General features: G+C 36.1%; 1 protein-coding gene and 1 pseudogene across 2 annotated transcripts in view; one reads left to right on the forward strand and one right to left on the reverse strand.

The window, feature by feature from the left end:
- Positions 1-17290, reverse strand: part of STK26 (serine/threonine kinase 26) — a 71869-nt gene that overhangs the window by 12520 nt on the left and 42059 nt on the right. For both annotated transcript variants that reach the window (XM_011383890.1, XM_011383891.1), the window contains exons 4-8: positions 12042-12098; positions 4128-4236; positions 3881-4038; positions 2909-3094; positions 899-1047 (exon numbers count right to left, since the gene is read on the reverse strand). In XM_011383890.1, the coding sequence (XP_011382192.1) occupies positions 899-1047; positions 2909-3094; positions 3881-4038; positions 4128-4236; positions 12042-12098 (659 nt within the window). The remainder of the gene's footprint in view (positions 1-898; positions 1048-2908; positions 3095-3880; positions 4039-4127; positions 4237-12041; positions 12099-17290) is intronic.
- On the forward strand, positions 5697-5815 carry LOC111733303 (annotated as a pseudogene).

Genomic DNA, 17290 nt, shown 5'->3' on the forward strand with positions numbered 1-17290 from the left:
CTATCTGTGGAGTTTGCATGTTCTCATGTCTGTGTGAATTTTCTCTGGATCCTCTGATTTTCTCCCACATCCCTAAAATGTGCATGTGAAGGTGAACTGGCATGTCTAAGTTGTCTCAGTCTGAGTAAATATGGCTGTGTGTGAGTCGTCCTAGTATGGAAGGGTGTCCTGTCCCTGTGCTTCTGAGAGAGGCTCCAGCCACCTCAGACTCTTAACTGGAATCAGCAGGCTGGAAAAGCATTATTGGTTTTTATTCACCTTTCTTAAATGTATGTATAGCTTACATTTATTTCAATGCTTTATTTAGAGTTTGATGATGTTCCTGTAACCAGAAATGTGTCATAGGAACTTAACTCTTGTTTCTATTGATTAGCCTATGGTAAATTGGTTTCATTGTGACATTTTGCTTAAAGTTGTAGTTTCCAAGAACCCATTGACAACATTATGTAAGGACTTACTGTATTTAAATGTACCACTCTGATCATGATTTGGTCCGTGGCCAAGAGGTAGGAAAGGCCTGGAGGTCAGTTCTCCAGAGAGATTTTACAGGTTGCCAACAAAGTATGAGAAGAAATAGCCCCTTATCTATCACTTTTGGCAAACTAATATAACACCTTTAATCAAATCTTGTTCCAAAATTCTGTAATATACTCAAGTATCCACTAGGGGTTAGACTGAGACCATTTAAAACTAAGAAAAAAACATGTTTTCAAATTCGTTTTACTCCACATCTATGATTTGAAAGATTTTCACAGTTTCTAAAGTAGAACTTTAGAATAAGTAGAACTTTAGAATACAGTTTGTATTATATGCTAGAGAAAGCATTTTGGATCACGGTTAAATGATACACAATATTAATATAGGCTATTTAAATAAAACTTAAATAATTTGTACATACGAATCAGAGCCCTCAGAATCAGATTCATCATCGCTGTGTCCTTCTGCCTTCCATCTCTTAAATCGATCTATCAGTTCAGTCAGATAAGAAGTCTTCTTTGAATTTTTTACGATGAATTTGTGTTTTAGAAGTTCTTTAGCTGTAGGACGCTAAGGAAAAAATGAAATATGCATGAATATTTCTAGGCTCTTTACGAATGCAACAGGTGGTAAGAAATCATTTCAGTTATTAAGTTTAAAGGTATAAAAATATGTCTGTAGACATGAGGACAACTAAAATGCTGTAGGACAAGAGCTAATTCTATTTTCAAAGTGGCACAAGGTAACCAAATTAAATGCACTGTTTTGGTACCAGTTTGTTAAATAGCCCAATGGCAAAAGGTAGCTTATCTACCAGCAAACTGGCAGGCCAGGGCCTTCTCAAAGCAGAGAAACACATGGCAGAATTTTGAAAATAAATTAAAAATTTAAAAACATTTCAAATAGTACTTTAAATACTTTTATTATATTTACTGTAAATTGAAAAAAATGGATGAAAACTAGCAATGCTGTAACTTTGTTATTAGCTGCACACATTGTATGATCTCCAGATTAATTCATATGGCATCTAAATACAAATACCAGGTGCTATGGGGGATAGGTCCAACCTAGTACTTTATTAATATCAGAACATTTGTTATCAACTTTAAATTGGCACATCAAACTTAGATAGTTTTTATACATTTCTAGTTTCTAGAAATCACCAGGCAGTTTCATTTATTTATTTATTTTTTTTATTTTTCAATTATAGTTGACATTCAATATTATTTTATATTGGTTTCAGTTATATAGCATAGTGGTTATTTATATAATTTATGAAGTGATCTCCCCAATAAATCTAGTACCCACCTAGTACCATACATAATTATTACAATATTATTGACTATATTCCCTATGCTGTACTTTATATCCCATAATTATTTTTAACTAATAGTTTGTACTTCTTAATCCCCTCCCTTTTCCACCCAGCTCTCCAACTCCACTCCCATATGACAACCATCAGTTTGTTCTCTATATCCACGAGTCTGTTTCTGTTTTGTTTGTTCATTAATTTTGTTCTTTAGATTCCATATATAAGTGAAATTATATGGTATTTGACTTTCTCTGTCTGACTTATTTCACTCAGCATAATACCCTCTAGATGCATCCTTGTTGCAGATGGCAAGGTTTCATTCTTTCTTATGGCTGAGTAATATTCCATTGTATATATGTATCACCTCTTCTTTATCCATTCATCTACTGATGGGCATGTAGGTTGCTTCCAAATCTTGGCTATGGTAAATAATGCTATTGTGAGCATAGGGGTGCATATATCTTTTTGAATTAGTGTTTTGAATTTTTTTGGATAAATACCAAGAAGTGAAATTGTTTAGTCATAAGGTAGTTTATTTTTAATTTTTTGAGGAATCTCCATATTGTTTTCCATAGTGGCTGTACCAATTTTCAATCCCACCAACAGCCAGGCAGCTTTATTTTAAAAACAGTAAAACAACTGTAATCAAATTTGTTAGGTAAATGAGTGAGATTCACTAGACTTCAGGAAAAGTATGCACCTTCATGTTGGAATTTCTAAACATTAATTTTAAAATAGCGAAATGCAAACATAACTATTCATGGAAAGTGAAAACACAGTTGAGTAAAAATTATTGAAAATAGTTACACATAAACTTCATTCATGACATCTTATTAAATAAATTTTATTTCTCAAATTTCTTTCCCCCTGAAATAGGAAATAATAGAATAAGGAATAAGCTAGGGACTACGAAAAACATAAAAAGATAGAGTGGAAGGAGCAAAAGAACTAAGGATCTTGTTAAGAACTGAACAGAATTAGCAATATAGAGGGAAGAACCAAGTTCCTGGATAGATCTTAGACAATTTTCACATGCACTGTATTTCTCACTGTAGAAAAAATGTTTGTTCTATGTAGTTCTAATAATAGACAAAGGTAGTAAAAGCAATATATACTCACAAATGATGGATCTTTGTTCAAGCAAGCATCAATAAACTCCTTAAAGGACTTAGTGAAGTCTCCAACAAGAGTTGGAGGATTGTTTTTTGGAATAAGAAACAGAACTCTCATTGGATGCATATCAGAGTTCGGTGGCTCTCCTTTGGCTAGTTCAATAGCAGTAATTCCCAATGACCAAATGTCAGCCTAAGGTAAGAGAAAGAAAATGACCTTGAAACTCCATTCCAATATACTGCCACAAAATAGCCTGTGGAAGCTAATGGCAATATTAAAGTGTTGCAAGAAATGTGATGTTAATGAATTTTTATTAATAAAATTCATTTATTTAAAAAAAATTATCAAATTCCATACTTTGTGCCAAGTATCACGTTCTAGGTACTGAGGATTCAGGTGGTAGATAAACCAGACAAAAGTCCCTGCTCTCAAGGTGCTTGTATTCTAGTAGAAGACAAAAATAGATAAATAATATGATATTAGATGGTGCTAAGTTCTGTGAAGAAAATAACTTAGCATAAGAAAATAACGAATGATGGAATTAAGAGGCTGCAATGTTTAAAGTAGAGACCTCATTGGGAGGAAGTTTATTTCAGATAGAAGGAGGGCAAGTGTGCTTGCTATGTTTGTGGAACAGCAATGAGGCCACTGTGGCTGAAGCAGGTAGAATATAGAGGAGAGTTATAGGAGATGAGGTTGAAGAGGCAGACAAGGGCCAGATCCTAGTGAGCCATGCATACAATAGCAAGGACTTTGGATTTTATTCCAAGTGGGATGAAAGGAAATTGAAAGGAATAGGGTCTGAATAGTACTGGCATCGAGGGAACTTGATTATAATTTAGCAGCAACATTTGAAATAATTCTAGCTTTAGGAATACTTTAAAAGGAAGGAAAATTAAGGCAATGTATTAAATAGGATAATATGTTATATAAAATTTATTATTAAAAACAAAACAGCTTGTACAGGTAACAATTTACTTTTGAGTCATAAGCCGACTGTTGAATAACTTCAGGAGCCATCCAAAATGGTGTACCCACAAAGGTATTTCTTTTAATTTGTGTATCTGTCAGCTGGCCAGCAACTCCAAAGTCAGCAAGTTTAACATCTCCTTGTTCTGAGAGCAAGACATTGGCAGCTAGGAGGGAAAAAACAAAAAGTGAAAAGAAGCTTATCTTCCTCAGAATGCATCTATTTTTCTCAGGTTTATATTGGACATTAGTATACCTTTTATGTCTCGGTGAATTTTCTTTTCTGAATGCAGATAGTCCAGACCTTTCAAAATTTCCTTTAGCATGGTAGCAATCTGGAATTCATCAAATGGACCAGCTCGCAGCTTAGAGAAAAAACACACACACACATAAACACACATGTATCAATGTTTGGAACAATAAAGTTCAAATTTGTTATCTTTGAAAGAAGGGAATCACTTAGATGTATGAAGCAGTTCTGTTTCTTAAACCAATATTTAAATGAATGAGAAAAAAAATTAAAAGGTAAAGAAAGAGACTAAAAAAGTTAACTCAAAGGGCTGGAAGGATTTTTAAATGATCGGATTTAATCTTGAAAGATAATAATACAAGTAGTGTTACCTATATACCAGCTCTAAATCCTGAGGTTCTCAGATATTTACATCACAAATTTTAGATACATTTAAATAATGACAAACCAGCTTTCTTCCTTTCAGATAGGAAGAAAAAAAACAGCTGCTTAAATTTTTACATTTGTTGTTTAAAAGTTATTAAATATTTATGCAGAACTGATTTTAAGCTCACAGTCCATAAGATTTCACCAGTAGCCAAATTTGATTATATATAAGTCTGCCGTGGCACACAATTTTTAGCATTTATATATTTCAACATTGTAAAAGCTTAGAGACTTTTGGGGACTCAAATTTAAAATTTAACTAGGAATATAATTAAACCATTCAGATATTCATTGTAAAAAAAAAAAGATCAAATCATGGAGGGATACAGTTTTTCAAATAAATGTAACACATTTCCCTTTCTTTCCCCATCCCTGTACCAAAGCCAGTAGTTCCAACTGGAATACAAGGAAAGCAATGATTAAGTTTCAGGAGAACCTATAATGGAATATTTAAAAATCTCTCTTTAAAATAAATGGTTATTTAAAAAATCTGATACCTCATAAAGCACAAATAGTGGACTGTACGATATTATTACAGGAACAGGAGGGAAACTAAAGTCAGAGCTGAGGTTGAGTTCTGTTTGCTGAAAGGAGGGGAGAGGTGTTGAAAATCAAATATTGCTCACACAGCCTCACATTGGGAGAGATTCACAGCTCTTTGGCATCTTGTATATTTCATCTTTCATGAATGCCATATTTATTCTGAATAGAGGGCACTTTCTTGTTGAAATTTAACTGCTTAAAACAGAACCCATACTTTGGTCATGCTATTTAATATTAGCTGTGTTCTGGATATGCAGTATACTCCAGGGACATCATAGTTCACTAGGTACCTTTCTTATGTAACATTATGTATTTACTTTCAAATCTAGAAACTTCCACCCCAGAAGTTTCTATTTAAATAGTAGTGCTTTTATTCTGGGCACAATGGTGGAGCAGGTAAAGGCTGTACTCGCCTCCACTCATGACTACCTCAAAATTACAATTAAACTACAGAACAACTATCACTGAGAATCATTTGAAGTCTACTTGAACAGAAGTCCTATAACTAAGGACATACAGCAGAAGCCACCACGAGATTGTAGAGAGGCAAATATGCTGAATGGGCTCGTACCATATCCACATGTGGTGGTTAAAAATCAGAAGGGGGTCTACGGCCATACCACCCCGAACATGCTCGATGTCATCTGATCTCGGAAGCTAAGCAGTGTTGGGCCTGGTTAGTAGCTGGATGGGAGACCACCTGGGAATACCAGGTGCTGTAGGCTTTAAAAAAATAAGAAGGGGTATCTCTGATGCAGAGGTCCTCCCTGAGGAGTAAGGAGTCCCAGCCCCACCACAGGCTCCCTACTCAGGGTTCCAGTGTTAGGAATTAAAGTCTCCACAACTTATGGTTGTGAAAACCAGTAGAAATTGTGGCTGAGTGAGATGGACGGTGGCTGGAATCACACATATTTATTTTAAATGGCCTGTGCATGATCTTAGTGGCTGACAGACTCACTCACTCTGAGCTCTAGGACTGGGGAAGCAGCTCAAAAGGCACCAGGGACATACTTGGAGGAACTGCATTGTCTAGCTTCAGGGCGAGGACTGGAGAGGCAGCTTTCTCCCAGACAGAAGTGCTGGCAGAAGCCATCATCCCTCACTTTCCCCCACCAAAACTGCATGTGCATGTAGCCACCATATCTGAGTCTCCATCAATCAGGCAAACACCGTTTGCCCCACCCTGGTGAGTCCCTGAGACCCTGCCTAACCCGAATTGCAGGACCACCCAAGCTGCTTCCTGTGGCTTTTCCATACAAACAGCCAGTCTTGGCTCATGCTAAAAACTTTTCTAAAAACTATCAAAGTTTCCCAAACTCCAAACAAGCATCCTCTGGCCTTGGCATGCCCTGGATCTCTTGTTAAGCAGCCCTAAGCCTGGCAGTAGTGGCAGCTGGCCTTAGCTCGCAGCATAGCCTCTCCCAGGCACATTACTTTGTAGCTCATACCAAGTGACCCCAGGCAGGGCACAGGTAGCAGCTGACTTTGGCCTGCACCGAAGCACCTCTCAAAAGGCTCCAGAAACATTACACTTGGTTGCCAGCATCAGAACACATCAGAGCACCACTCAACCAGCTCCACAAATGACACACCCAAAGGGCAGACTGGGCAGGCAGCAGAGCCCTGATAAAACAAATCCTGCTCTATAGGGTCAGCTCTTCCACATCATCTCCTCCACTGTAGTCATGGCTAGTCCTCAAAGCCAGTCAGCCTGAGGGTCAATCCATCCCACTGATGTGCAAACAGCAACCAAGCCTCAATTACAACAAGAAGGCAAACACAACCTACACAAGGGACACACCTGGAGCACCTATCTGAGGTGATCAGGGAGACTGTGCCACTGGGCTCCACAGGACACCTACTACATAAGGCCACCCTACCAAGACCAGGAGATATACCAGCTCTACCTAACACATAGAAACAAACACAGGGAGGCAGCCAAAATGAGTAGACAAAGAAATGTTTCTCAAACAAAAGATCAGAACAAAGCTCCAGAAAAAGAACTAAACAAAATGGAGACAAGCAATATACCAGATGCAGAGTTTAAAACACTGGTTATAAGGATGCTCAAGGAACTTAGTGGAAGAGCAGATGAATTCAGTCAGAACTTTAACTAAGAGATGGAAAACATAAAAATGGAGATGGAAAATAGGGAGCCAGTCAGAAATGAAGAATAGAATATTTGAGATGAAGAGTACCTTAGAGGGAATCAACAGAGTGGATGAAGCAGAGGATCGAATCAGTGATTTAGAAGATGGGGCAGTGGAGGACATGCAATCAGAACAGCAACAAGAAAAAAGAGTCCAAAAAATGAATAGTTTAAGAAGCCTCTGGGACAACATTCACATCACAGGGGTACCAGAAGAGAGAGAGAGAACAAGGAATTGAAAACCTATTTGTAGAAATAATGATGGCAAACTTCCCTATCCTGGTGAAGGAAATAGACATACAGCCCTAGAAAATTTAGAGTCCCAAACAAGATGAACCCAAAGAAGCCCACACCAAAACACATTATAATTAAAATGCCAAAGGGTACGGACAAAGAGATAATCTTAAAAGCAGCAAGAGAAAATCAATTAGTTACCTACATGGAAGTTTTCATAAGACTGTAAACTGATTTCTCAACAGAAACTTTGCAGGCTAGAAGGGATTGTCACAAAATATTCAAAGTGATGAAAAGTGAAGTTCTGCAACCAATATTATTCTACCTAGCAAAGCTATCATTTAGAATCAAAGGAGACATAAACAGCTTCCCAGACAAGAAAAAGCTAAAAGGGTTCATCACCACCAAGCCAGTATTATGGGAAATGCTGGAGGGATTTCTTAAAGAAGAAAAAATATATATATGTATCAAAAATATGAATAATAAAATAGCAATAACAATATATCTATCAACAAGTAGTTCAAATGTAAAAGAGTTAAATGCTTCAATCAAAAGATAGGGTAGCTGAATGGATAAGAAAGCAAGACCCCAACATATGCTGCCTACAAGAGATTCACTTCAGATCAAAAGACACACACAGACTGAACACAAAGGGATGAAAAAAATAGTTCATGAAAATGGAAATGAAAAAAAAAAAAAGCTGGGGTAGCAATTCTTATACCAGAGAAAATAAACTTTAAAACAAAGGCTATGACAAGAGACAAAGAAAGACCCAAAACACCAATTCAAAAAGACAAATGCAACTATATGTTCAATGCAGCATTATTCACAATAGCCAAGATATGGAAGCAGCTTAAGTGCCTATCAATAAATGAATGAATAAAGAACAAGTGGTACATATATACAATGGAACATTACTCATCTATAAAAAAGAATGAAATCTTGTCACCTGCAACAACATGGCTGGACCTAGAGGGTATTATGCTGAGTGAAGTACGTCACAGAGAAAGACACATACCATATAATTTTACTTATATGTGGAATGTAAAAAAAATAAAAACAAACAATACAGAAACAAACCAATATATACAGAGAACATTATGATAGTTGCCAGATGGGACAGGTTTGGCGAGATGGATGAAGGAAGAGAGGGATTAAGAGGTACAAGTTGATAGTTACAAAATAGTCATTGGGATGTAAAGTATAGCATAGGAAATATAGTCAATATAGTCAATAATGTTGTAATAACTGTGTATGGTGTCAGATGGGTACCAGATTTATTACGGGATCACTTCATAAATTATATAAATGTCTAATGACTACGTTGTACACCTGAACCTAATATATTATATGTCCACTGTAATTAAAAAAATAAAAAAAATATTAAATATATAGTAGTGATTAAAGTCATATTAAAATTTGAGATGGCATATTATTTTATTGACTCCTGGCAATGAAATTCTGAGGTACTACCAAATAACTGAAAGACAAACATCATAATACTCAAGATCAACACTTAGTATCACTGATCATAAAATGTTGACAGAGCCAGAGGAGGTATACTCTCACTTCAGAAACGGGGCAAGGTCTATGTAATGGGTACTTGTAATGGGTACTAGCTATCATTCTAAAGGACTTCTAAAAGTGCTTGGATAAAGTAAAAATAAATAAAAGAGAGGTCCTAAAGACTCATTAGCTTATCTGGTATATTTAGTTCCAGTTTAAAATTCAATAAAAGTAAAATTTCGGTTAACTGGGCATTGGATGAGGATTGGAGGAGAGACTCCCTTGCAGAGAAATGGGAATGGGGTGGTGGTACAGTTGAGTTTTTCTGGTTCAGTATCAGACAGAAAACTATCCCAAATCTTCTGATTAAAATGTTTCCTTAGCCATCTTGATAGTAATTAGAAGAAGAGGAAAAAGGGAGCTGGAAAGAGAAAGAAATTAAAGTAGATGGAACAAAGATTGTTTTTTATTTCCAATGTGACCTTGGGAAAGAGAATGCCAAGATCTTGGTCCACTGTGTACTGGGAATGCATAATTGAAGTTCCCTCCAATGCCTGAAGACCGTGCCATGTGTCTAATAGCTAATACCTCCGTCGCCAGGGCAGTGTGCTGGCCTTAAGTAATTTGCCTCTATTTTCAACTGAGGATATGAAAGAGAGGGATATTTGCTCTTTCAAAGAATGTACGCTTGTACTTTTTGGGTTTTACCCCACGCTCCTTTGACTTCCAGCCTGTCCCTAATGCAGCATGTTATGTTATGCCTTACTTTACAGTTAGCATTTTGCTTCCAACTTTTTCCCTTGGTGCTCATGTTTTATTCTATTAACTTTATTACATGTGTTTTTTGTTGTAGACCACTATAATTCTTATTGAAGAAAAGAAAGGTGTAACAAATTCAATAAAATATACAATATGCTCAAAGTCTGTTGAATTCAACTGATTTTTTTTTCAAGAATGAAAGAGAATCTTGAGTTATACATTATATAAGGTTGACATAAATTATAAGTCATATTCATATTCCATTATTCATATACTAGTTTATAGTGTTAAACATTCTCTGCTTAGCATCACTTTTGTTTTCTCTTATTCCTAGTAGCATAAGCCTCTAAGCCTAATCCTTTATTAGATTCCCCAAATGATAGCATTCATTTGTATAGAAATATACATGGAGAAGAAATAGAACATTGTCTCTTTATTTGCTCTCCCTATAAATTCCAGTTAAATGAGATTTATAATTAAATCACAATATTACTAAATTTTAGAGCTAGAAAAACAAAACTAGAGACATTACTAGTCTAATTTCTTCACTTAAGATTTGAGGAAATTAAGTCACAGAGGTTAAATGGCTTACCCAACATTAGACAGCTAGTCAATGGCAGAACCAGGACTGGGACCTAGGTCTCTTAATTTTTTAGCCACTACGAGGCTAAGAAAATTTTAAGTTCATTAAATTTATGTAATTGGCATTTGTTCTGTTACGCAGAGATCAGAATGGCAGAATGAGGTTAAGAGCTTACAATCCTTTCATTCAGAGATTTCATAAAACTGACCAAACTACTACTGGAGGATGCAGAGTGTGTTGGGGTTGGGCCAGTGTCCAATACTTAGCCTTGCTATCAGTGATCCTGATGAAAGCAATGTCTATAAAACAGGGAAGAGACATGGTGAGCACCTTGAGGGACCAGATAAGATAACTGATAAATGTGGAAAGGGCTCTTAATATTTAAAAAGCAGAAGGAGGATCATGGAGTAATTGTGAGGCTTCTTGTGGAGCTAATGAAGAAACTATTGTATAAGCAAACTACGTGACAAGACACTAGAAAAGAGAAACAAAAGAGTGAACTCCGGCTTTAGGATATAAGAATTAGATTAGACACAAGGAAGGATTACTTAACTCGGCAACTGATTAAACTGATGAATTTCTAGAAGGAAATGTGACTCTTCATCCAGTTTAATTACCATTTCTTTAGAATAGTTTAGGTACGATTCTGTCTAAAGGAAAGACAATCTTTTATGGTCATTTTGGCATAGGATTATTTGAAACTGAGTTACTTGCAGTAAGGATTAAAGCCTTTTAAAAATATTTAATCACTTTTAGTTAGGAAAACTCATCGCCATTTAAAAAAAACTTAAAGTATCACTTGATGATCTTAATTATCAAAACACTATTTTTAGAAACAGCATGCTCTACAATTTCAAAGGAAGAGACATTCTAATAAAATATTTTCATATAATATTAAAGATAAAAGAACTTGGAAATAACTCAATGCAACTTCTTTGTTTTATAGGAAATCCAATTCCAAGGAATTTATATGTTTGATTCACAGTCACAGATTTAGTCATGAATAGAGCCAGCCTTATAACCTCAAACTTCCATAGACCAGCCCAATGGTCATTCTACTACAATAAGTTGCCTCTAGTAATTCATATCGTATTTTAAATACAATGTCATCCTAATAAAGATTGGAAAGGGAAAAAACCAACAGTGATAGGATCACACTACTTTGCAGAAAACAACTAGTGTTTCTCAAAGGCACTGTTTCTCAATGGTTTTAGCATTCTCATCCCTGCCCACCAAAATGGCTGTAGCACTTACAAGTCATTGTGACAACAAAAAATGCCATTATATTTCCAAATGACCTATAAAGGAGCAGAGAGAACTCTGTAGAGAACTGGGTTTATAGGCCAAGAACCACTCTTAGTTAGAGTTACACGAATTACATACTTCAAAAAATCTAAGAAAGTCTTTTCAGGGATGAGCTTGAGAAGTAAAACTCTACACTGACAGCAACTGTCACACACTCATTCCTAATCTGGAGGATTGATTTTATTAATCTATTTACATTTTTTTATACATTCTAAGAATGTCAGCAACATGTTCAATCCTGCAATACAACTAATCTACCTAAGGATAATGGTCTTGAAAAAAAGTTTTATTTGAAGATATTAATTAAAGCAACCACTTAGCTTGCCCAAAAGCCATTGCTTACTCCAATTAAAAGAAAAAAGTTAAAGTATGAATGTGTATGTGTACATGTGTGTGATTATTTAAAAATACTTACAAGATCCAGTGCTGAACCACCACCCAGGTATTCCATTATTATCCATAATTTTGAACCCTGTAAAGGCCATGAAACAATTTATAATTACAAATCTTAGCAAAATAACATACTGGTGTAAATGTCCAATCTGATATACTAATGTCCTGGTTTTAAAATACAGATTTAAAATAGTTGTTTGGAACCCCAAATCTATCTGTCCATTGACCATTACAAATGAAAATAAAAAGTTCTGAGTCTTGACCTTCCCCCAAACCTATTTAGCCTATGATATAGCTAAATAAATAACAAGTTATTGTTTCTTATTGTAGAACTATTAGCAATTTTTATAAAACCCAGAAAAATAAACCACAAGTTTACATTATTATTTTGAATGATAATATTGAAAAGAAAAGAAAGACACATTAAAGAACAAGGAAGTAAATGAAAACTTGTAGAAATTTGGAATGGGACTTCTGGTGAAATCATGTGATTTTAGAGTGAGGACACTGGATATTTTGTCTTATTTTACTTTTTGGCTTTTGTTTTAATGCACTTGACAACTTTTATCTGCCATGATAATTGGGCATTTTTGGTACACATATGGAAAGTAGATAGAATATTGTCCCCCTACACAGGTAAATGGATAAGAGAGAGTATAGATTTAAAAGCATATTACTGTAGGTAGAGTTAACTTCACTGTAAGTATACAAGAGGAAATGGTGTTCATAGAAGGAGTATATGAATTCCAAAACAGCTGTGTACACGCACACACATCATTCAGCACTATGAGATAAAAATTGGAATGAATCATTATATCTTTTTTTTATTTTCTCTTTTAAATATAGCTTGAAATACTAGGAACACCTCTCTCTCCGTACCATTTCATGAGTGGTATTCCCTGAATTTTTGTGGGACCACAGAGTTGACTAGAAGAGGAATTGTTGGTTTTACTACACTGATATTGGCAACTACGCAAGTTGTAAATGGATTGTGTTTCACAAGTCCATTTTTATGTAAGATGTTTGGAATTTGGAAAGCAAGCATTTTCCCATAAAAATGTTTTCTAGCTTCCTGGGGTAGTACCCCAAAGGACAATTTAACACAAAAGTATCTGTAGTATAGCATGAAGAGTAGCAGAGAAACTATTATTTATACCGTAACAGTGTTTCTAGGGAAAAAAAAATATATATTCAGTGTTGTGTTTCAACTTGGGATGCCAGAAACACTTTCAGCCCTAATTATAGGATGAAAATTCTCAAGCTACTGCTGGTAGTCCTCAAACGCTAAAATCCCTGGGAAGTACTTGGGAGCTCCATTCAAAATATCTAAGCATCTCCATGAAGTTGGGGCTTTATTAGGTCAGAGAATGGATTCCAGTAACATGATGAGTGTTTGGGTGACACTGTAGATGGGAAATGGGACACAGCCTAAGGTTAGGGACCAGGGACGAAGGGCTTAGTTAATTTTAGATGAAAAGATTCTTCCTTTCTTTCTTGATGTTGACAGTATGTAAGATGTATAAGAGAAAGAGAGAAACGATGTGTCCTTCCCCCAATCTTGACATTTATTCTCTCCTGTCACAGCAGGCCAGCTCAAACTGAAGAAAAAGGAGCTGAGAGTCCTTGCTAGCAGTGGTATCTATGGTAGGAAAAAGAGGAAGTAAATTGCCATTAAAGTGGGCAGAGGAGAGGAGTTCCAGAATTGGTTCATGTAACTCGTTTTTATGTATAAAAATTAGGCACTTCAAACCTGAGAATAATGAACCTGATGTATCTTTATATACTTTTTAAGAGAAGAAAAAAATGTTTCTCACAATGCTGTATTGCTTGAGAATTTTTTCCTTTGGCCAAAAGTTTGTTTCTAGTAAGTACTATATTCTACCTTTTGAAATCATAATGCTTTCCATTCACTCGACATTTAAAAGAAAAATAAACGCACAACAATGACAACAACAAAACAATCCAATTAAAAATAGGCAGAAGACCTGAAAATCCATTTCTCCAAAGACGACATACAGATGGCCAATAAACATATGAGAAGATGCTCAAGGTCACTAATCATCAGAGAAATATAAATTAAAACCACAATGAGATATCACCTCACACCTGTCAAGATGGCTATCATCAATAAATCAAAAATCAACAAGTGCTAGCGAAGATGTGGAGAAAAGAGAACTCTCGTATACTGTTGGTGGGATTGCAAATTGGTACAGGCACTATGGAAAACAGTCTGGACATTCCTCAAAAAATTAAAAACGGATCTACCTTTTGACCCAGCAATTGAAATTCTGGGTATTTATACAAAGAAAGCCAAAACAGTAATTCATAAAGATCTATGCATTCCTATGTTCACTGCAGCTCTATTCACAATAGCCAAGATATGGAAGGAACCTAAGTGCTCATTAAAAGATGACTGCATAAAGATGAAGTGGTACATATATACAATGAAATATCGCTCAGTCGTAAAAAATAAAATCTTACCATTTGCAATGCCATGGATAGACTTAGAGCTTATTATGCTGAGTGAAATAAGTCAGAGAAAGACAAATCCTACATAATTTCACTTATATGTGGAATATAAGGGACAAAAAGAACAAATAAAAACAGACTCACAAATACAGAGGACAATCTGGTGACTGGTAGAGTGAAGGTGGGTTGGGGGGCTGGGAGAAAGGGGTGAAGGGTTAAAGAAGTACAAATTAGTAAGTGAGAGATGGTCACTGGGATGGGGAGTATGGCACAGGGAATGTAGTCAGCAGTAATGTAATGGCTACGTATAGAACCAGAAGGATGATAGAGTAACAGGGGAGATCAGTTTGTAAACTATATAAATGTCTAACCAATGTACTGTATACTTGAAACTAATAAAATAAAATAAAATAATAAAATAAAATAAAATGCTTAAAAAAAGAAAAATAAAAAGATCTTAAAAATATGTTTATGTTTTACAGTTCTGCATGAATTAAAGCACCTGTTTTCCAGTTTAAAAACTCTGTGTGTGTGTGTGTGTGTGTGTGTGTGTGGTACCAATTCAGAACAGAAACATACTAAATGTCTGCTTTTTACTAAAAAGTATTCATATAAAGCTTAAAACGTGATTGAAGTTATGACTAAGCAACTTCCATATCTGAAAAGAAGGCTTCCTCATAGCAAGCGAGTTTTTCAGTGGAACTAAGAGTCTTCTGAAATAGGCAGAGAACCAGAGCTGTCTAATAGCTTTCTTGGTTGCTTTCTTCTGATCACCAGTTCTGGTGACAAGCATCACTGGAGCATGGCCATAGGTCTGGACATTCAGAAGACTGCTAGGCAGGCATGGGGACTGAAGCTAGGCCCAAGTGGGCAAAGGCATAAATGGCGAGCTCGTGGGGCTCTTCCCTGCTCAAGCAAGCTTAACTTACAAAGGCTCTTCTGACCAGTTCCTTGTCTACAGAAGGTTTCAATGAAAACACCAATCACAAACAAAATAAAACCAAAATAGCTGGACCCGATGTTTGTATCTTTTGGGGACACTACAACTTCTACCTTTTATTTCTGATAAAACAATATTTGTGTTGGAGAATATAAGTAAGTATGTTTGGTTTGCCTTTAAAAAGTTTAAAAGTCCAAGATGATATCTACATAGTGGTTTACAATTCCAAAAGAGCCAAGTGACTGGAAACCATACCATACATCCTGCACATTTAAGCATAGGAAGTCTCTGAAAGAAAAACTCCACTTTTCCACTTATAAAATAATACACATGGGAATGAGGGAGAAACATGGCAGTACGAGACGTCCCCAGATCTCTCCTGTTGAAACAAAAATAAGCTGAACACTTAAAACTCAAGAAAAAAACACCCAAACTGAACATGGGATCTGCATATAAGACCTACCACAGGTCAGAACAACAGATGTTGGGTGGTGGACTGGGAGAAATAAAGAAGTTGCCTCTAGCAGTGTGGATCTCCCTGTAGGAGGAGGGGGAGAGGAGAAGGTGCAGCGAGAACTCTGAATAGCCCTGCCTGGGAGTGCTGTGAGCTCCACACAGCCGGTGGCAGTGCCCAGTCATCAGGGCAGAAAGCAAAGAAGCAGGACGGCAGAGAAACAACAGTTGATTTTTACCAGCCGTGGATGCAAAACCGAGGCTGAGCCGCAAACCCCAACCCCCAGCTAAGAGGGCCCCACGCCCATATCCTCTGAGACCAAACACCACAGATTCCAGGGGAATCTGAGCAAGCACTATCGAAACAGACACTAACGACAACAGGGACTGAGACTGAGAGTAGTGAGTGCGATTAAACATCTACAAAGAAAAAAAGGTATTATTAAGGCTTTATATAAAGAAGGGATCCAAGAGGCTTAGATGCCACCTAATGGCAACCAAAAGAAAAGTGCCTTCTTTGCAACAAGCTAAAGAGAGACCTTTATATAATAAATCTTCTTTCTGGAAAAAAAAGCAGAATATACTTCCATTAATGCCAAGGCAGAGAAATAGTCCATTAAATACCATGAACAACCAAGGTAACAAGGAATCTCAGAAAGAAAGAGAAAAATCTCCAGAAAATAAGCTTACAGACATAGAAATATGTGACTTAAATGACAGAGAATTCAGGAACGGTACTTCTAAAAACTCAATGAGATCAGAAATGAGTCACATCAACAACTTCAGGAATTGAAAAAATAACTACATGAGCAGAATGAGTTCTTTAGCAAGGACATTGAAACCCTCAAAAAGAACAGAATATATCCTCTGGAGATTAAAAAAAAAAAACTGCAAGAGTTGAAAAATGAAATAGTGAGCTTGAGAATGAGAGCCTACCAAATGGAGGAAAGGATCAGTGATATCGAAGACAGAAATCAAGAAATAAATCAGAAAGAAGCAAGAAAATGAAGAATGAAAAATAATGGAAAAGAAATACAAGAACTAGCTGATGCCATCAGAAGAGGAAACATAAGAATAATCTGCATTATCGAAGGCAAGGAAAAGGGGCAGAGACTAGAAAGCATTTTCAGACAAATAGTTGACGAGAATTTCCCAAATCTAAGGAATGAGCTGGAGCTTGGAATTCAGGAAGTCAACAAAACACCCAATTATTTCAACCCAAAAAGGCTTTCACCAAGATACATTATATTAAAATTATCAAATATCAATGACAAAGATGGAATTATCAGGGCAGCCAGGGAGAAGAAAAAGATAACTTATAAAGGAAAGCCATTACATTATCATTGGACTTCTCAGCACAAACGTTACAAGCCAGAAAGGAGTGGAATCAAATATTTAACTATTAAGTG

This window comes from Pteropus vampyrus, unplaced genomic scaffold (genome assembly GCF_000151845.1).
Source record: "Pteropus vampyrus isolate Shadow unplaced genomic scaffold, Pvam_2.0 Scaffold548, whole genome shotgun sequence".
In the NCBI taxonomy this organism is placed as follows: Eukaryota; Metazoa; Chordata; class Mammalia; order Chiroptera; family Pteropodidae; genus Pteropus; species Pteropus vampyrus.